The following is a 22,289-nucleotide window of genomic DNA, read 5'->3' as shown; positions in this document are numbered from 1 at the left end:
TAGATTGCTCAACAGTATCTAACAAAATTAATAGGCTGCAATACTTAAGGATATATAACACCTATACTGCTACGACTGAAGTTCTTAATTAACTTTAAACATAGAATCTAGACTGAAAATCTTTTAAGTGGCCATCCATAGAATGCAACACACCCAAAAAGGGAGGAAAGGGTAGGCAGGGGTTTGCTGACCGATTACACACGCCAACATTGTGTAACATGTATGCAATCGAAGTTCTTAATGGTATCCGATGTATTTTTTGACGTGGAACATTAATGTACAAAAGTACATGGCAGAAGGGGATAATGATCGAATGATATAAAAAGTATACATGGGCTAAGTGTAGGTAAAAAAAAAAAAAAAAAAATTGTGGATGGCCCATAAAGCTGTTGGAGCATACTACCAATGGTAAGTTTGATTATAAATAAGAATTCAAACTAAACACCAGGTATTTGAAATTTAGTTAACTGAGAGTAAATCAGTTGGAATACTCAACAACATTGGACTGCAGCTTTTAAAGATGTTGACATAAATGAAACCGGCAACTACCGTAGGTAATGTACTAATCAAATTATCGACTGCCTGCCATTATCAGACGTTTCATGATTTTACAACTTGTAAACAATTACTCTCATTACAAATATCTATTCAGGCATTGAGCAACAATGTATAGTGATGACAATAATGTTTATATTTTGGAATAAAGTTATTTTTAAAAAAAAAATTACAAGTGACCGCTTCATACTAGAGTGGGTAAAAAAGGGCAAAATGTAAGCAGTGCTTGACCCCCAAAGAGGACTTCTCATTGTGCAATATACATGTAGATAATAGGTTCCATTAACAGTTATTAGTTTTGCTATGATTGTCACTGAATCTTCTGATATATGCTAATTGAGATCTAGTGCTTCAATCATTAACGCTTAGCTATAATTTTTTTTAAAAAAGGCTGCAAAACAGTTAACATTTAAAATAAATCATCTAAAACCACTGAGCAATGTAACACTCCAAATACATAAACCTGACATAAAAATAAATGATTAGTTGATGATGCTAATTATTGTTGAACCAATAAAATAAGTTAACAGATCAGAGAACTAAATATTTTCTGTTTCAGTTTTTCTGTCTCAAATACTTCAAAAATCAGTTTTTGATTCGATTTCATTTACATTAATCACTGTACAGTGTAGTACTAGACATTATAGCTTATTATTGTACTTCACATAATAGTAAAACTAAGTTAATTAGTTGAAATCATTAGCGTTTTTTTTTTGTCAGCAATAAACACATATTACAGTTTTGTCAAGTTACTTGCTTTGTAATTGCTTCCATCAATTTATGAATTAAACAGCAATTGTTACTAATGAAAAAAAAAGTCAAACAAACTTAAGAAGCACATTTTCGCTTTTGTAAATTTTAACAGAATGGTTCTGTCAATTTTCCTGACAAAAAATGTAGTGGATGAAAATGTGTCGAAGAAACAACACTCTCTCTAATGGTTTGCCCTATACTCTGACAGTGCAACCAATTCAAAGTGTTCAAATAAACACATAAAAACACTTCAGTGCTGGATAAATTATAAATAAAAAAAAACTAAAGAAACCTTGGTCCATTTCATTACAAAAAATCTTTCAAATTAGTCAACCATCAAATTTATCAAGTAAAATATTTTACTAATTAAATCAAATATTTTGAGAGAGAGAAAGTTTACACAGTATTCCAATTGTAAAGTATATATCACAGCCTTATATTAAAAAAGTTGTCGAACAATGAAATTTGTGGTACTAGGTGTACAGACATTTTTGTTGTTGTTGTTATTGGGCAGATGATTTCTTCTTCCCGGGAGGATTTCCTGCAGCATGCCATGATTACATGCGGCTCCAGCGGGCCACCTGCTGGCGACAGTTGGGGCAGGTGTGGATCACGTCCTTGCAACCGTCAACACAGAACGGAATCAGGCAACAGCCAATCCAGCATCTATTTAAGACAAGCAAAAAATATTTTTTAAATTTTAATATTTAACTGCCAATCAGTTACGTGGTGAACGTATCTCCTAAGTTCAAGGGCCATACATTGTACGCGTAACTCTGTGAAAAATGGGTAAATTGCCATGAAAGCTAACTTAATCTGTAACCGTACACAATAGAGACATACACAAAATTTCAGCTTCATATATTGAGGCACTGTGAAAATAAAAATTTGGAAAACAGACAGATGGACAGATGGATAGCCAGACGGACAGACATAAGGACGGTGATGAATCCTAAAGTCCCCTCCGCTGGTACCAGTAGGAGACAAATAGAACACCAGTAGTAGTGCTCAAACTTAAATGGATGGGAATTGCCGTAGTTGTAATATGAATTGCCGTCAGGGACTTGACCAATGGCAGTGTTTTGCCAATGATGGATGAAAATTATTGCCATCAGCTGAAGGGACTCTTTCTTGATTTTTATATTTGTTGCCAGAGTTACTGGCTAAAATTGCCGTAGGTGGGTTCAAAACTGCCGTGGGTAAGCATTTTGCCTACAGCAAAAACATTTTTAAAAAATAGCCGAAGATAACAACTTCTTAAGTTTGAGCCCTGCAGTAGGAAACAAACAGAAGGACCGAGAAGAAACCTATAGTCTCCTTCAGTTGTTACTGGTAGGAGACGGACAGAAGGATGGAGATAAAACCTATAGTCCCCTCTAGCTGTTACCAGAAGAGGACTAATAATAAAAATGAAAACCAAAAAGAAAAAACAAACAAAAAAAAGACTACGCACCCGACGAGGGCCAGGATGAGGCAGATGACCCAGGTGAATGTTCCAGTCTCATAGTGGGTGCCGGTCATCACCTCCGCCTGGCAGTACGGGCAGCGAGTGTGGACTGGCGACTCACGGTACTGCTGCACCACCGCAATAGTTGGCTGGGCCACAACCACGGTGGTCGCCTGCTGGTTCTGCGGGTAGTATCCAGGCTGTGCCGGTTGTCCTGAAATATAGGTGATGTATAATAGGCACGTGCAGAAATTTTAGCAAAGGGGGGGGGGGGGGGGGGGGGGGGGGGGCAGCGAGGAGGAGTGTCTAGACTGTGGAGAGCCAGGTTTATAGAGGTGGTCCAGATATATACAAAAAATGTATGCCCCCCTGGAAAATATATTGAAAAAAAAAACAAAAGGGAAAATTTGTTTCGGGGGGGGGGGGGGGGGGGGGGGGGGAGAGAGAGAGGGAGTGTTCGAACCCAAAATTACCACTGTACACACGTGTTTTAAATATTTTAACTATTTTGGAAATACTGCAGCTTCAGCATTCATATCATCATCAACATGTGTTCATGTCAAAACTAAATATGCCTTCGTCTCTCTGTTGAATATTTGTGTAGGGCTAGTTTTAGCACTTGCCAACTTTGTCCACAAATGGTGAACTAATTTCCTGTCATGATTGATAATTTGTTGAAAAATAACTGGGTTTTTGTCACTTTTAAAGTTTAATAGATCTTTTGGCTAATGTGCAATAATATGCATGCGAGGGCCAAAAAAATTTTATGAAGTCATTGAGTTTGGAAATTATTTTATTCTCCAAGCTAGAACAATTCTCAAACATAGTCCAGTAGCCGGGGGGAGGGGGGGTGGGGGGGGTTACCTTGCAAAAATACCCCCAAAGCAGGTTATTGTTGATTTTGGTAGGGAAGTAGTGTAGAATCTGAATCTGAATGATGCCCAGCTGGCATCTTTAAGCGTTTTGATTGTTTCAAGATGGTGTCCAAGATGGCATCCACCATAAACCTGTATGTTCACAAGTTTAAGTTGGATTTTCGATTGTAATACATCTTTTTCAATGTTTTTGTAGTCAATAAATCCATCTAGAGAGGTTACAGAGCAATTGGAGTCTACTTAGTGCCTCAAATGATAGATATTGGCAAAAGTATGGCACTTGCGCAACTGTGGTAATTTGGTTATTATTCATAGACTGAAATTTATAACAAATGTTAAGCATGAATTCAATGTAATCACTTAACAATCAATGTTAATAACATTCAACCAGGTCAGTTATAAAGACTCTGAATTATACACGTGGTGTCAGTAAATAGTTTCCATTTATAAGAACAGAAAAAAACATAATTCAAGCTACCATTAAAGTCCATTTTTTTATTAATTCATTCAATTTTTAAATGTAATGTTTTCATTAATCAATGCAAATTACGATGTCAATTAATGATGTCAATTTAATAAAACACAACTGCTGCAAGCTTGCAGCTGGTATCTGGATTAGCGTCGTCAGAAGTGTACTTGGGATGTTTGCCCAAGACCAGTATTACCGTATTTGACCGGAAATAAGCCCATGTCTTTGAATAAGCCCCCCTCCGTGTTGATAGCATTTAAGAAATTAGGCCCTCATTCGTAAATAAGCCCACCCCAAACTTCGTCACCTTATAAATAACATGAAATTGCAAGTTTGCTCAAAGTTCATTTAAAAAGGTCATACCTCCTGCAGATAATTAAACACAAATGTAACACAATATTTTACCACCAGTGAGATTTAGCAGTCTAACAATAACAGTGTGTAGCATTGTTTTCAATTTCATGCCTGCAGTATTTCTCTAGTATCCAAGCCCAAGTATGAACTAAAAACCAATGTCTATTTTTACCACCACACTGGGTCTGCAGTTAATGCTAATTAAGCAAATACCTTATTCTGATTGGCTAAGAACAATGACCGTAGATTGACAATTCTTTGTAATGAAAGCTGGCTGCTTGTGTCAGAAACGTGTGTATACGCTATTGATTTTGTTGTTAATTGCTGTTGTTTTAAGTCTTCTCAGCATTAAATTTCGGATGTAAATAAACAGCACTGGTAAGTAATTGTAACATAGAAGGTGTGTTTCTAATAATTAGATACTAGTATAAAAAAAACACAATTTAATTAATAAACAATTATTATTTATTAATAACAAATGGAACACTAATTAATAGATGTGCTACTGAACGTTTTTTGTTTTCTTCCTAGTTCATTTAAGTATTGTTATTTATTTTTATTATTATTATGAAAAAAAAATTCTACAAAACTGGCCCCTTGTCTGGGAATAAGCCCACCCCATGCTAAGCTCACAATGAGTTGTCTTGGCCCCCTGGGCTTATTTCCGGTCAAATACGGGTACTGATAAGTTAGTTAGTAATACACATACAGGTACAAGTACATGCACATATAGCTAAACTATATACTCTTCAAAAGAGTAGGGGAACCTGAAATATTAATGTTAATATCAACTATTAGACCGAACATACGTTTTGACCACAGACATACCAAAACACATTCCATAGTTTGCACGTGCATCATGCAGTTGCCACATTCGTGCAAGGGTAGTTCATCAAGATAAACGTCTCCGGCACTATATTTATTATTGTGATATTTATTGCTGTGCCATAACGTTTATCCATTGGATCGAATTTTCCATTTGCAAACACGATTTAATAAAATCAGGCATATGTGCTTTATTTAAGAGCCTCAACACATACAACAACATATTTTAATAAATTTCAGACAAAAATATTAAGTACAATACCTTTGGTAACCTTTCCAGGATTAGATGTTTGAAGATGACACATTTAAACATTTGAAAGCTATTTTTATCCTGGCACATCGAAAATGCGGAATGAAAATATTGCGGAACGAGATTATTCGTATCAAGCAATAAAAAGAAATATTGTTGAACTGAATGGAATTGATTATTTATTTTGTTATTTTTGTTTCTATATATGTGCTTTGTGTGGGTTGCATTATATGCATTATTAATAATAATATCACATTCAAGTTTTGGGGTGTATTATTCTTTTTTATTATTATTAAAAAAATAATGATTGTCAGTATAGGTCATTACTTATTTTAAGGCCTTCATTTATTTACTTTTTTTAAAATTATTAGTATTTTTTTTTAATATTATTATTACAGGCCATTGCTTACATGTGTTTCAAAGGTTTTTCTCTTCTTCTTTTTTCTTAAAAAAAAATCTTAGTTTAATTATCATTGCAGGTCATAGTTATTTTAAGGGTTTTATTTATTTATTTATTATTAATTTTTACTCTTCTTTTTTGTTTCAATTTTTTTCTTTTTTCTTTTTTTAGCTATAATTATTGGTTATTAGTTATTTTAGGGTTTTTATTTGATTAAAAAAAAAATATATATATATAAATTTCTTGTAATTAACATGCCCAACCCCACAACCTAAAAAATCATTGATTATAATAGTTTCATTAATCTTTCATAATATTTATATTAATCTTTTATAGCAAGTTCTGGGAAAAGGTGAATAGGGGGGGGGGACACACAAAGAAATGGGGAAACACAATTTGAAAGTTAAACTGGCTGTTGAAAATATTTTATACATGTAAATCTAAAATGTTATAATGATTGTCAGCTCCATCTAATTTATTCTTTGAAACATTCATTTAACTAAATTCAAAAATTGTACTATAAGTCATATGTAGTTATATAACAAATCTGCACAGCATTGTAATTACAAAACATGTTCATATGGTTGTGAGGCAATCGTCAACAACAAAGTTAATGTTCAAACACACATTGGTATGAGGCAGTTGTCTCAAGCAGCAATTGTCACCAAGTCACACTTATGAATTAATTACATTCAACAACACAGTTAATATTCAAATGGTTACGTAGGAATCAAAATACACATCGGTTTAGGCAATGTGCAGACAGGTACAAGGCAGTTATCACAAGCAGCAATTGTCATCAAGTCACACTTATGTATTAATTACAAAACATTGTCATATGGTTGCGAGGTTATCCTCCACAACACAGTTGCATTGCACTGATATGTTTCATTCATACTGTTGATGACAATTGCTGTTCATGATAATTTATTCCTACTTGACTAATTTAACATGAACTGTGTTGTTGAGGATTGCCTAGTAACCAGATGAACATTTATTGTAATAATTAATGTATAACTGTGACTGCTTGTGATAACTGCCTTGTGCCTGTCTGCACATTGGCTAAACCGATGTGTATTTTGATTTCTACGTAACCATTTGAATATTAACTGTGTTGTTGAATGTAATTAATTCATAAGTGTGACTTGGTGACAATTGCTGCTTGAGACAACTGCCTCATACCAATGTGTGTTAAACATGGGTAAGCACACTAAATTACGAATAATGCACATTAATTACGAATAATGCACATTAACAAGAAAACAACAAGAAACAAGCAAATGTGTGATCTCTTGCTACCCTGTTTCATCTCTGTCGGTCTCCCCCAACCCCCCTCTGTCTTGTGTGTATATAAGTGTGTGTGCGTGTGTGTGTAATGGAAACATTTATAAATGAAAAAACCACTTAGTTTATTTATTTATTTATTTATTATTATTAAATCAATAATTTATTTATTATGTTATTTATTATAATTACTAACATTATTCAGTAATTTACTATTATATTATTATTTATTAAGTATTAATTAATTATTTATTATATTATTTAGTTGTTATTATTAATTAATTTATTATTTATTAACTGATTTAAAAAAAATATTATTAATTAATTAGTTTATTTATTATTATTATCATTATTATTATTAAACATGATATTCCATTAAGTATCGTGGAAGAAACTCGTGAACCCGAGACGAATAATAAAAATAATCCGATTCCGCCAACAGTTTTCAATCACATTTTAAATATGCTCATAATGGCCGGCGGGAATATTCGAGATTTTGTTCGTAACTGACAGTTGGATTAATGCAGGATTACTATTTGGACAAACTGTCTATTTATACGTAAAACGTAAGTCAGGTTTTCTTTATACAGTAAGTGTTTATATTTGTTAGTACATCTCATATTTCACCACGAAATAATTAATTCCATGGTTGTATCGATTCTGCCTGAAATCTGGGCGGAAAACGCACGCTTGTTTTTGCTATTAAAGTTGTAAACATCGGGTCCAATAAATGTCAAAACGTTAAAAAAACCCGGACCGTAGATGTTTACCTTGGTGAACTAGTGCAAGGGGTGTCGTTCTTGATTTTAACAATTTCCAGGAAGGTCGATTAATCACTGTGGAACATTATTTCTGTCAATCTTTTTCATTCTGTTGATCATACAGTTGTTATTGTTTTGTTTTTAGTCATTTTTATTGTTGAATTTGCGATTTACTGATTAAAAAAACGTCAACTTTAAAATTTCAATTTTAACCCCAATCGTCCTTCAAGATCTTTGGTGGTCGTAAAACCTACATACTGTAATACTGAACTACCGGTTGTAATGTCTGCCCAAATAATTCACTATTATCATATAACCATTCCCCACAGCTAATATACCTTACAATTTTGGCAATTGTAAATTCTTATTAGAGTTCCCCTACTTTTTTTGAAGAGTATATACTATATATACAATTCCCAGATGTTACGACCATTTACATGTAGGCCCCTAGTTTACTTTACCAGAGTTTTGCTGGATACACTAAAGGGGAGGGTGGAATGATGCATGTATTTTTGCTCACCTGTTGGTGGGTACTGTCCTGAAAAATACAAAGAGATATTTTTATTAACACTACATAACCATAGTGTGCCGATTACAAGATATGTGATTTTAATATTATAGCTAGTGCAATATTACCGGTACTGAAACTAGATAGTAGTAAGATAATGTATGTACAGCAAAGAAAAGCAAACAGGCATCGAAATTAAACAGTGTCTGGTAACCCATGTACAGATTATATGTATCTACAGTAATACACAGCACAGACCAGGGCCTATGCTTATAAAACTTTACAATCTATAGACTCAAATCTCTGATGATGTCACATGCATACAGGCTTTATATGAAGAGTTTAGGTGCAAAACGCGATATATCCATTTTTCATTTTCAGTTAAATTGACTTTTTTAATTGGCGTATATCGCGTTTTGATGAAAAAATCCGGGATTTACCCAATACAATTTCATAAGGATCAATTGAGTTTTGCAGCAAATCAGCGGGACTACGATTAGCCCTTACTGACATACAATAATGGCTTTAACTGAAAAAATAAAGAAAATGGTTTATATTACATTTTGCGCCTGAACTATTCATATGTAAGTCTTTTTTTTTTTTAAATAAAGTCCTTAACAAAAACATTAATATTTCCATTATTCTTTCATGTCACTATTCTTATTCTTTAATCAAATGTTATTCAGAACAAGGTGTATATACTGTCATATGGTAATAAATCTACATGTATAGTCCGTCCCATCCTCCCATTTCAGTTTGGTTTGACGTTAGAAAAGTAAAAGTTTACTATTTGGAAATAACACTTTTTTTTTCGTGATTTAGAACACAATCGGCTCAGAAATAAATAACTTGTCATAAATTCCATAGTATGAAACAACACATTCCTTATGGGAAGGACTATAAATTACCCAATTCTCAACTTATTGTGATGCCTGTGTTGTCCTTACATTATAACTAAAACTTTTAATACCAGCCACCTGGCTCCTAAGCATTATGAAGATTAGTAACTGTGAAACATTGAGAATTCAATCAATTGCATCATGGCATCTTAAAACAAGATATATCATGAAAAAAGCAAAAAACAAAAAAACTAATCTAAACACAAGTATACAAAGTCATGTACAGAATTCAAGGCCATACCTAGTGGGGATGCAAAAATATGAACCAGAGGACTTTTTGTTTAGAAATTTCAATTCTATCCTCATGCATAAAGCAATGTGCCTTGGAGACACATGTTCACAGAATTGTGAAGGGGTGGATGTGGGGATCTAGACTGTGTGGAGCAAAGTTTCAAGGAGGGTTCGGTTCATGCCCCCCCACCCCCCACCCCAAAAAAAATAATAAAATAAAAAAAATACTTTTTTTTTTTATTTGTTTGGAGCGGGGATAGGTGGGAGGTGAAACCCTAAAATTTTCCATGTGCACTTGCAGGCACCTTCCTTGATTGTATTTTACTACATTCCCTATTAATCAAGACTAGGTATGACCCCGGAATTACTGTACATACATGTATAATATTACATTTACAGTTGTATTACAGTTGAATTCTACACTACATGTATGCTGAAAAATAAACATTAAATGTACCTGGTGGATAAGGACCTGGAAATTGAAAAAACCAGAAATATTGATTAATATAAAGCTGCAAATATGGAGCCACCAATAACTTCCATTCATGATCAGAATATATTCAATATGTACATTAATTATTGAGCTCTACAAAAATATCTCTCTTATTGATACGGCAATGAAAAATTTACATATCTCACAGGTATGTAATGCATGACAACCAGTAAATAATAATCTACTACTATAGGCTATTCTCTTGGAGAATCTTTCATTAGTTGTTCATTTTTCAATTATAGGTACACATGATGTACTTACATTAATTACAGGCATATTTACATGTACTGTGGATACAAAACTAAACATACATGTACATGTATTTGTTCTACATTCCATAAAATGATAAGATACCTTTTTAAAATATTTAATTTACAATCATTTGAGAATTAAAGATTTAAAATGACTTGCTTTATGAGAAAGTACAGGTAACATTCCTGGTTGTAGGTAATAAAATTATTATGAAGTTAATATATTTAATTTGGCCCGACATATATATAAATAAACTAGATGTCACATGACTAATCCATGGCAGGTGAAAATATGCATCGTGTCGGGGACAGTTCATGCAAGCATTGTGATTTAAAAAATAAACAAAAAACAATACAAAACAAAAAGCACCTCATGCAATAATTTTTTTGTTGTTGAAATGTATTTTGATTTGGAATGGCTGAATTTGTAGCAATTTTAAAACATTTGCAGAAAATAAAATATTTTTACATTATTAAAATTAAAATTTGCTTACAATATCTCTATAACCAATGCACTTATGGACTTAGTAATGTTTTGCAGTATCTCAATATCGATGTTCGTCTAAATAATTTATTTCTTCCAACGGCCAAATTAAATTTGACATAATTTGGCAATACATGTAGTTCATTCCAAATGTATTTATTCTTATAATACTTTATATTTAAAACATGTTATGGTAAAATAGTGTTTTAAGCAGCAGGAACAAGCAGGGTATGTTTATTTTGTTGGGGGAACGAATGGAAGTCTTGCTAGGGTTGAAACACATGACAATCCCTTAATTGTCGTGTTCAGACAAATGTGAAATGAATTTAGTGATATTACTATAATACATGTACTGAAAATCATGAAAATAATGTATTATGATATTATTGTGTTGGTACAGATACACACTAAAATGCATATTTTTATTGCAACTTTTAAAGATCACACTGCAAACCAAAAAATATTATGAGCCGTTTTCACAGAATTTATTTTAGTTTGAGCTCACTTCTATTAAACAATAGCAGATGACATTTATTTTTGACAGTCAAACCAGTGGAAGCTAGCCATTTGTGTTAGTCAGTAGTAATTTCCTGTACCTCTTATGCAAAGCAACACAGAAATGACATACATGTAGTAAATCTACCGAGTATCAACAATAATAACAATTAATGGACTGTTTGTTTTGCTTGTCCAGAATACATTTCTTTTATGTTTGTGTTATGTTGTTCATTACATGATTACTTTCTAATGACATAACACAGCACGTGGGGCGGGACGTATCCCAGTGGTAAAGTGCTCGCTTGATGCACAGTCGGTCTAGGATCGATCCCCGTCAGTGGGCCCATTGGACTATTTCTCGTTCCAGCCAGTGCAGCACGACTGGTATATCAAAGTCTGTGGTATGTGCTATCCTGTCTGTGGGATAGTGCATATAAGAGATCCCTTGCTACTAATGAAAAAATGTAGCCGGTTTCCTCTCTATGACTGTGCAAACAATTATCATATGTTTGACATCTAATAGCCGATGATTAATAAATCAATATGCTCTAGTGGTGTTGTTAAACAAAACAAACTTTTTTTTTTTAAATAGCACATTCATTCCTTGTTTCTTTTTTTCTAGATGGTGACATGTAGGTTAAAAATATAATGCGTCAACTAATTATTGCATCATAATTATTATATCAGACAGATTTATCGCATTAATATCTTGCTTGCATTATTTCATGATTTATATGTACATGTACAGTGTATTACTGAAAATCTTATTTTTTAAATTAGTTTTTTTATTTAATTGGCCTCAAGTAATACATTTTTGTTTGATTAAAACAACTTAAATGTGGATTCACATTTTTATACAACATTTGCCAAATTACATGCATGAACTCTATATTGTATCCAGCTTAAAACCTGGTTCATGTCATAAGGCATATTGGTGCAGCATTGTGATCATTAGCTGTGTTGTTCACTAATAGTAAAAGCATTACAAGGTGTGTACTTATTTTCGTGCTAATATCCAATTAAGGTTCAAGCATGCTGTCCTGGGCACACACCTCAACTATCTGGGTTGTCTGTCCATGACCATGGGTTAGTTGTTGGTGAGAGAGAGAAGAGGGTGTAGTGGTCTTACACCTACATCCACTGAGTCATTAAAACTCACTCTGGGCAGAAGCCGGTACCGGGCTGCGAACCCTGTACTTACCAGCCTTATATGTTCGATGGCTTAACCACGACACCAGTGAGGCCGGTCACCAAAATCAATGTCACAATTAGTTTCATGTATTGCCACCTGGGTAAACGTCACATCTAGTTTTATGTACCACTACGGTCAAGACTCAAATCTGGGGGTTTTATGTATCCAAGATTAGTGTCATGTCTAGTTTGATGTGCCATCAAGATCAATATCTCATCAATCTTTTATGTATTGCCAGGGCAAAAGTCTGTTTCATAAACAATCCGGTCACTGTACAATGCAATGTCACGCATCACGAATCAACAATGTACATACTATGTACCTGCAGTATCTACATGTTTATGCACCATTATGCTCAATGTCGCATCTACACTTCCATGCATCGTGTGACTTTTGTGTCACTGTCACATCTACACTTCCATGCATAGTGTGACTTTTGTGTCACTGTTGCATCTACACTTCCATGCATTGTGTGACTTTTGTGTCACTGTTGCATCTACACTTCCATGCATCGTGTGACTTTTGTGTCACTGTTGCATCTACACTTCCATGCATCGTGTGACTTTTGTGTCACTGTCGCATCTACCCTTCCATGCATCATTATGGAGTCATCTAGTTCAATGAATAGGTAAATTTTATCAACATTATTAATGTCACCCTAAACCTAATTTTAAGAGTTATGATCAATGTCCTATGTACAGTCTTCTTTAGCATTAGAGTTCAAAGAAACTGTGAAAGAAAAATTATATAATCGCATCTACACTTCCATGCATCGTGTGACTTTTGTGTCACTGTCACATCTACACTTCCATGCATCGTGTGACTTTTCTCTTTATTAACATTACCCCCATACACCCACAAACATCATTATGTTAATACACTTTCTCAACAGATGGGAAATTGTATGCTATTCAAACCAACTAAATGCTTTCATACACTATAGCTATGATGTAACAAGGGAACATTTTGTTTTAAAAATTGTGATTAGTGACAGTTGGTTTATCAATTGAAAATTGAGTAGCAAGTATTATTTATCATTTTAAAATTGTGTAGTGATCTCTGAAATTTGTGTAACATGACACTGAACAAAATGTTCCCTACACCCATGCAATCTGCTTCTAGATCATCTACATCAAACACTTTTAACTGTTAATGGGTGTGGTGGTGCAATCCAGTGACAAGGTAAAGCATGTGATTTAATTGTTACGGCACTGACTGCCACACAGTACGAATGCCTCGTTACACACGAGAATAGCTGCTTGTGACAACACAAACATTACAATTTCATCCCAATGAATCATCGATTACTATGAAGGGCTCGAACTTACGAATTTGTCTCTCAAAGCAATTTTAAAAAGAATTGTTGTGGGGAAAAAGGCCCACCAATGGCAATTTTGAGCTTGCCTATGGCAAAACATTTTTTAGTGACTTTTGCAGCAAGTAAACTTGACTGACAGGTTATTTTGCTGTGTGAAGATAGATTTCAAATGTGCAACTGTTAAATACTGGCAGATAACGTACACCAGGTGTATACATTTTGCCATTGTTGAGGAGCTTTACTGACGGCACAAAAATGCCATCAGTGATGTTCCCTGCCTACAGCAATTTATATTTCAACGACAGCAATTGCTGCGAGTGCCGTTGTTAAGTTTGAGCCCTGAAGCCTAATTCACAAAGCTCTCTTAGGCTCTGCTGGACAACAAAGTATCCTTTTTGCAAGTCTTTTTGCTTTGCCCTGCAAAAAACCCACAAATTTGTGAGAGTTTAGTGAATTAGGTCCCTGCTATACAATCAGCTATTCTCGTAAGAGGCACTTGTATCATGTCACGTGTGGTGTTTAGTTTCATTTCTCCACCTTACTATGTTCATGTTATATACATGCTCAGTCAAACATGCCCAACCAAACATCGGTACCTGTTATTAGGAGTTACCCATTTTAAAATGTGTCCTCACTTTGCTAGCTATAACCATGCTTAAGATGTAGATGCTACGTACAGACTGATTCCTTTAAAAAATACACTATATGCTGTCAGCTTTCCCTCTCAAAGTATTATACAATTACACAATTTATACCTGCATCTAGACTTGCTTGTCAATTTCTAGCTTTTGTTCAAGATAAAAATTTGAAAAGCAAATATTGCTTCCCACTCCATAAAAGGCCCATTTTGACAGTCTTATTTACCGAATTAATTTTATCACGAAAAAAAAGAGAGATATATTATGTATATTAAGATATTCTTCTTTTTGTTTGTTTGTTGTTCAGCTAGTATATAGAGCTGGGTGGTATTGAAATTTCAGGTTTGGTATAGGTATCTGTATTTTTGAGGTCATTTACCTCGATATTGGTACGGTATTCGGTATTGATATAATACCGATATCAAGCGGTATACTCGGCTTTAAATGCATACATGTACCCGAGTTATGTTTCACCCGCTAAGTTCATCTAAATAAAATTAAATTCCATACACAAGGTCCTTAAATCTCTCTTCTTTGCAGCTATTTTGTGTTCGTCAGATATATTGTTAGTGATTCACTAAATATGGCGGATAACATACTTCAATACTGAAATTTAAGGTATTTTGAAATTTGTTCAGTATAGTAAATCAGTATTGACATGATACCAATACCCCACGGTATATATGGTATACAGCCCAGCTCTATATTACAAATATTATATTTTTAAAATGACAACCTGTGGCCAACTTTATTAAGTGGTCTCTTTTGACTATTCTTATAGGTGGCTGCTAAAGACAGGTTTGACTGTACATGTAAAACATATGCTAGTAAACATGCCCACTAAAAACTAAACACTATTATGAACCACACATCAGCACAAACGTGAACTTGCAAGACTAAAGGTACAGACTGGTTTTCAAACTAGATGTATGACATATCCATATATTCAAGTTTTTTACACACCTGGCTGGCCATAGCCATACTGAGCTGAAATAGTATGGGAAGTTCAGATGACATCAAAACAAGGAAATATTCACAAATAGATACAAAGCATGAAAAACTTCTTTTTTTTAATTTAATATATATATATATATATTGTATATATTCTTAAAAAAAACAATAGGTTTTTATTTTTTTCAGTTTTATCTACATTGACTACATTTGTGTAAGTATTATCTAATAGAGATTTTACATTCAAATATATTTTATTGGTGGTTGGGGATCATTTAACTTAATTAACTTTATTGTGTGGATATTAAGTAAAACAAATGGTCCCCTACATGTACTTCATGAATTCACATACAAATAAAACTTGCAGCTGCAACACTAAGCAATTTGAAAATCTAACAAAAAATAAAATATAAAATGAAATAAATAATATTAAAACAAAAACACCTTCCCTAATGAATAGAAGTGAATAGAGTTTAAAACACAAAATATTTGAAAGTTGGTTGCAAGACATATTTCAACTCTGACTGTAACATGCTGGCTGATAAATCAATAATTTACAAGAAACAAAGACTGATTTTAGTTCATTTCCAAACATATTTTCATGCAATAAATTAAAAGAATAAACAGGATTTTTTTTTTTTTTTGGGGGGGGGGGGGGGGGGGGCATGTGATATAAATTATATATAGACCTGTAGCTTGTTTGAAGGACTCATTGTAAGCACAGGTTCAAACTAATAACAAAAACAATAACAGATACACCACTGATCATAACAAATATTAAATCTGTTTACCCGATACTCTAATTTATGTGTAAAATAAGGAGGAAAATGGCTTGGCCCTTTAAACTTATTTTTACGATCTATTGGATTCCAAGACACACACACAACACACCTCCAGAAAAAAAAAGAAAAAAAAGATTACTACATGTTAGGTTATTAAAGGCACTGACCCTAGTTACGTCTAGTAGACAATGTGATATATTTTCTGGCTATTAAATTTAAAAGTGGGGTTTTTTACAATTAAATTACACACATGTTGCTTGTATTATAAATTTTGGTGAATTCAATGTTGTTTTGTTATTCTGCGGTGTTTGAACTTCAAGTATATGTACTAGGGGCAGTGACTTTTAATATATTTGCTAGTTGTTTTTTTTTTTTTTTTTGTGAACAATCTACAGGTACATATAAGGTGATGAATTAAAACATATCCATTTGCTGTAATCAAATAAGCCGCATTAAAAACAAATACAGATATATACACATTTTTGTGTATTTTTAATGAAAAACAAGTGCCCTGAAAATGGTGAAAATGCCCCAAAAGTGTTTGGCCTACAATGCCTTGCCAAACTTCTAGTGAAATCACTATAATCAATGGAAGAATAAAAAAAATAAAAGAATAATTGAAAGGATAAGCAGTGGTCGAAATCCTGCTGTCGTGACCAGTTTTGCCAGTTAAGATCACCACAGACAAGCAGATCTTCTTGCCAGTTAAGATCACCACAGACAAGCAGATCTTTTTGCCAGTTAAGATCACCACAGACAAGCAGATCTTCTTGCCAGTTAAGATCACCACAGACAAGCAGATCTTCTTGCCAGTTAAGATCACCACAGACAAGATCTTGCCAGTTAAGATCACCACAGACAAGCAGATCTTCTTGCCAGTTAAGATCACCACAGACAAGCAGATCTTTTTGCCAGTTAAGATCACCACAGACAAGGAGATCTTTTTGCATCTATGAAGTTTACGATCATGCTTGGTCCAGCAAGTTTTTATTTGGTCCAGCAGAATTTGTAGTTTAATTACCAGACAAAAATCTGTCAGGAATTTCAGCTATTTCTACTTCTGATAAGTGTCTTACAGCAAACGAATGTGTTTTAAGATTAGTGGAACTACACATTTAAACACACATTACTACAAACCTGGTGGAGGACCATATCCTGGCTGACCTGTAATTTGGAAAACCAAGATCAATATTCATTTATGAACAAACAGGGAAAACAAAGTCATTAATGACACCTCACTGCATGCTGTTTATCTGCAGCTATTAAGCACCAATCAATAGTAAGGGCACCATTTAACAATGAAATCAGGGCTCAAAATACTAAGTAAAATATATGTATGGCCTGCTGTTATTTTCAAAAACAGCATATGTGTGTGTGTGTGTGTGTGTGTGTGTGTGTGTGTGTGTGTATACATGTATGTGTGTATAATAAAAAAAAACGTACCTCCAGGTGGTGGACCATAACCTGTAAATAAGGAAACATGATTACTAATGTCTCACACACATACCAATATACATACATGTATCTTTCAATAACATAAAATACAAACAAAACTACACTTTTAACCTTCTGACTACTACAGGCGAGATATCTCGCCTAAGTCACACCAGTCGACATACAGTATACAGTGCATTCCCCAATTCATATTTCCTGCCGTTTTGCACATGGCACTCACTGGCAATACAAAACAGGAAACACTTAATTACTGACACTATGGCTGCTGTAGGTTTCCATTTTTCAATGAAGAAAAAAGTGGTTTTCGTCAAGTATTTTCGGTTGACAACAATGGCGGCACATTGCAGTCATTTTCAGGGATCGATAGCTGATTGTAACAGCAAATTTGATAATAAATTTGATCATTTTACCAACAATAAAAATCGCCAAATATTGGGATATGAATCGTACATGTAGGTGTGGCTTCTTTTTTTTGGGGGGGGGGGGGGGGGTAAATTCTGGTCAGAAAACTACTGTTATCAGAAATATGAGACATAAATACTAGCTGGAAGCTGCCCACAAATGTTTGTAAGTAAATGCGACTTTCTCTATTTTTTTCCTAATTTGAATCAGCATTAAGTGATCTAAAATATCATAAAACTTTAAAAAACACATGAAAATAATACTTACCGATTCAAATATGAACTTTACTTTATGTATTTATAAAACGTTAAGTGAATATATGTGAGTAAAAATTATAAACTTGTACCCACTCAACGTGTTTTTTGTCAAAAATTATTCCAATAATGTAAAGGTTAATAAACTTGAGTGCTTATAATTTTGTTAACAATGTCAATATACAAATATACAGGTAATGCATACTTCTCATCACCATTTTTTAACAGAACGGCTACAAAATTACATTTGTATTGTACTGTAACATTTGAACAAAGGTATGTTATTTTGGAAACAAGATAAAAAAAAATTCACATCATAATTACATGTATATTTTTAACCTTTTTTTAAGATTGAAAATGGAGTCAACAAAAATTGTCTTGAAGATCATATACATATGTACAAGACTGATAATAATTAACCATTAACCATTCCTGTACTCTATAAAGCAACCAGTGCACCACAACTGGACAAAGGCCGTGGTATGTGTTTTCCTGTCTGTGGGGTGTACATATAAAAATCCCAGTGCTGCATTACGAAAAATGTAGCAGGTTTCCTCCTCTCATGACTAATTACCAAGTGTCTGACATCCAATAGCTCACGATTAATTACTGTAAAATACTTTATTTTCGCGATCTAATGAAAATGAGTCAGTTCATGAGCATTTATTTTTGCGAATCCGTCATGCAATAAAAACAAAAAAACAAACTGAAGTACCGGTACTGAAGTGAATAATTTTGACTTTTATTATTTACAAAATGCCGTAAGCTTACACAAGGTACTTAGGCTACCCTGTGCGCTTTTTTGTAATCCTCAAACACGTAATAAAAAACGAACCCAAAAACAAAACGAAATGTGAAGGCACAATACCAGCTCAAGTTTGATTTAAACAATATTTATTACTGTCAAAACACTCGTTCACTACGGTTTATGACTGACCAACAGGCAAAACCTTTAATGTAAAGGCACAATATGAACTATGAGTATAGTATCACTGTAGAAGCCCACCCCTGATTATTTTCACTTCCACATTTTAACATACTGTGATGTTTACTTCCGTTTTGTAAACATGTGTGTTGCTTTCATCGCCATCACTTACAAAAGAAAACCATACAAAACGTAGTATTGTTTATTGTCTTATAATATATTTTTCTGTACTTATATATTGTTTTGGGGTGGTTGTTTTTTTGCATTGTTACTACTAGTCCCGTGAAATGGAAACTAACAAGATCTCGTCCCGACTCTTGATTGAACAAGACTACTTTTTTATTTGTTTTTATTTTTTTAAATGGCAAATTTTTGTCAGCCTTTAATTTTGTGTGGAATTTATTTTCACGAATTTTATTCAAATGCAAAAAAATTGAAAATAAATTCCATGCGAAAATAAAGTAGTTTACAGTAATCAGGCAAAAAGAAGGAAGTTACAGACATGTGACAGTCATGTGACCAGAACTAGAGAGAAGTATGCAGTAGAAGAATTTAGGCCATCCCATTGGCTGTTGGGATGTTCGGACCAGACTACTAGCTGTAGGGGGGAGTGCACTTGTTTCGAGGACAGGTAATGTGAAAAGAAAAAATTCCATGCGAAAATAAAGTAGTTTACAGTAATCAATCTGCTCTAGTGGTGTCGTTAAAACAAAAACTTTACTATAAAGCAGAGATCCAGATATTAATCAACTTGTACTGGCCTCAATGGTGTTGTGGTTAAGACATTGGACACAAGACTGGTACATGTAGGTAGAGGCTTCACAGCCGTAGACCAGCTCCCACCTAGAGTGACTTTTAACAGCTCTGTGGGTCTACCCTCTTCTCTCTCACTAACAGCTAACAATTAACTAACCCACTGTCCTGGTCATACAGCCTAGATAGTGGAGGTGTGTGCCCAGGACAGTGTGCTTGAACCTTAATTGGATGTAAGTTAAAATAAGTTAAATAAGTTAAAATGAAATGAAATAATGTTGTAGGGATCAAAATACATGTAGGAAGTAACATTTGGCCTATTCTTATGGTATTCAAATAACTGTAGGTCAAAAGTTTGTTTGTTTAACGACACCACGATAGCACATAATTAATTAATCAAACATTTTGTAATTCTGTTACGTAGACACCAGCTACATTTCTCCATTAGCAGCAAGGAATATTTTAAAGTGCACTTTCCCACAGCACATGAAAGTTTGTTTTGTTTAACGACACCACTAGAGCACATTGATTTATTAATCATCAGCTATTGGATGTCAAACATTTGGTAATTCTGACATATGTCGCAGAGAGAAAAACCCACTACATTTTTCCATTAGTTGGAAGGGATCTTTTACATGCAACATCCCATAGACAGGATAGCACATACCACAGCCGTTGACATTCAAGTCGTGGTGCACTGGCTGGAACGAGAAATAGCCCAATGGGCCACCGACGGGGATCGATCCTAGACACACCAGGCACATGCTTTGCCACTGGGCTATGTCCCCTGCACAGGACATGATACCACTCCCTTTGATATATCAATTGTGGAGCACAGGTTAAAACTGAAAAACCCTAACTGGCCTATAACAGGGTTCAAATCCTCTGACCCAAGTAAGTTAGGCGAGTGTTCTATCGACCATGCCCACTATTTATCATACATGTATGTACATGTGCAACGAAACAGAAGCTTACCTGCAGGTGGTGGTCCATAGGCTGCAAATAAACAGACAGACAGATTACAATAATGGTTATTACAGGCAACAAACATATTGTAAAAATATTTGTTTAAATTAACAGGAATCGAAATAAGCATTGTGTCTGGTAACCCATTTACAGGTTACCACAAAATATAGCCTGGTAACCTATAGGTTACCACAACTATATAGACAGTTTTTCGGTACTTTTACATTTAAATTAAATGTTCTTGCAAACTACTCGGCACACATCTAGTTGATGCTGCTAAAACGCGGACGTTCTGAAATTGTATCGGAAACGCGGAAGTCCGGAATGCATTGCCCGATTTATGTTCGGAAATGAAACCATGTTGACTTTTCTTACATGTGGTAACCTCCCGGTAACCTGAACGACCGTTCTCTACTTATTTTGATGCCTGATTTAACCAGAAAATCAACAAAACAATTTTTGTTCAATTCCAAAACAAAATATTTAATCTGCTGACTTAGGGTGTTCAGTATTTTTGAAAGCAGAAGTTGTTTGAGTATAGGCAGCCATACAAAATTAAGTGATTAACTGCTCCCCTAACTTGGATAAAGGGGAGCTATTTAAGAGATTATCATACATGTACCAATACCAAATAAATCCACATGCTAAGGGGAGCTAAATTTTACTATCCTTGAACTTATCTCTGGGGAATGATGGGGTGCAAAAGTTAACGACGTCTGAGCTATGCCTTTGTCAGCATTTAAAGTATGATAATTATTGGAAAATCTTTAGAGGGTGACCGATAGAATTGGGCACATTCAGCTGAAGCAAACACTCCATGACGTTATGACAGGAGCAAATTGCGGACAAAGTGGCTGTTTGTGCAACTCTCTGCTGGACACCGATAATCAACTTGCCCAATGTTTTCTCCCAAGATAGGAAGGAATCTAGTTGAATTGAGCAGGACAGTTTACACAGTATGCACATTACAATTTTGATATTTCCAAGTTATTTATGCAAAGATTATATATCTGTGTGTAGTTATTTTATCTATTTATCAGAAATATAAATCAGGTTTCTACCAAAGAATACCAAGTGTAAAAGTGCACACTCTAAAAAAATTTAAAATAATGAATATATTTTTTACGTTTTAGATTTATCACAGTAAGAGAATTGCTGTTTAAAATTTGTCAAAGTGCATGAAACGTAGTATTTAATTTCAAAACAGTCAAACACTTAACCACCTACATGTATATAATAGTCCATCCCATCCTCCTACAAAAATGTCTTTTGTAATAATTTCAGTTTGGTTTGACGTAAGAAAGAAAGTTTTTTGA

General features: G+C 34.1%; 1 protein-coding gene across 6 annotated transcripts in view; it reads right to left on the bottom strand.

Moving 5' to 3' along the window:
- Positions 1-670: 670 nt before the first annotated feature.
- Positions 671-22,289, bottom strand: part of LOC121378770 (cell death-inducing p53-target protein 1 homolog) — a 28,450-nt gene continuing 6,831 nt past the window's right edge. Inside the window, exons 3-10 of one of the 6 annotated variants that reach the window (XM_041507076.1) lie at positions 20,983-21,003; positions 17,662-17,682; positions 17,356-17,382; positions 15,449-15,472; positions 10,069-10,083; positions 8,494-8,511; positions 2,762-2,969; positions 671-1,974 (exon numbers count right to left, since the gene is read on the bottom strand). In XM_041507076.1, the coding sequence (XP_041363010.1) occupies positions 1,866-1,974; positions 2,762-2,969; positions 8,494-8,511; positions 10,069-10,083; positions 15,449-15,472; positions 17,356-17,382; positions 17,662-17,682; positions 20,983-21,003 (443 nt within the window). In that variant the 3' untranslated portion in view covers positions 671-1,865. The remainder of the gene's footprint in view (positions 1,975-2,761; positions 2,970-8,493; positions 8,512-10,068; positions 10,084-15,448; positions 15,473-17,355; positions 17,383-17,661; positions 17,683-20,982; positions 21,004-22,289) is intronic. The other 5 variants (XM_041507077.1, XM_041507078.1, XM_041507079.1 and 2 more) reach the window with 5 other exon arrangements.

This window comes from Gigantopelta aegis, chromosome 8 (genome assembly GCF_016097555.1).
Source record: "Gigantopelta aegis isolate Gae_Host chromosome 8, Gae_host_genome, whole genome shotgun sequence".
Taxonomy (NCBI): Eukaryota; Metazoa; Mollusca; class Gastropoda; order Neomphalida; family Peltospiridae; genus Gigantopelta; species Gigantopelta aegis.
Note: the sequence above shows the minus strand (reverse complement) of the source record. Positions and strands in the feature narration are given on the sequence as shown.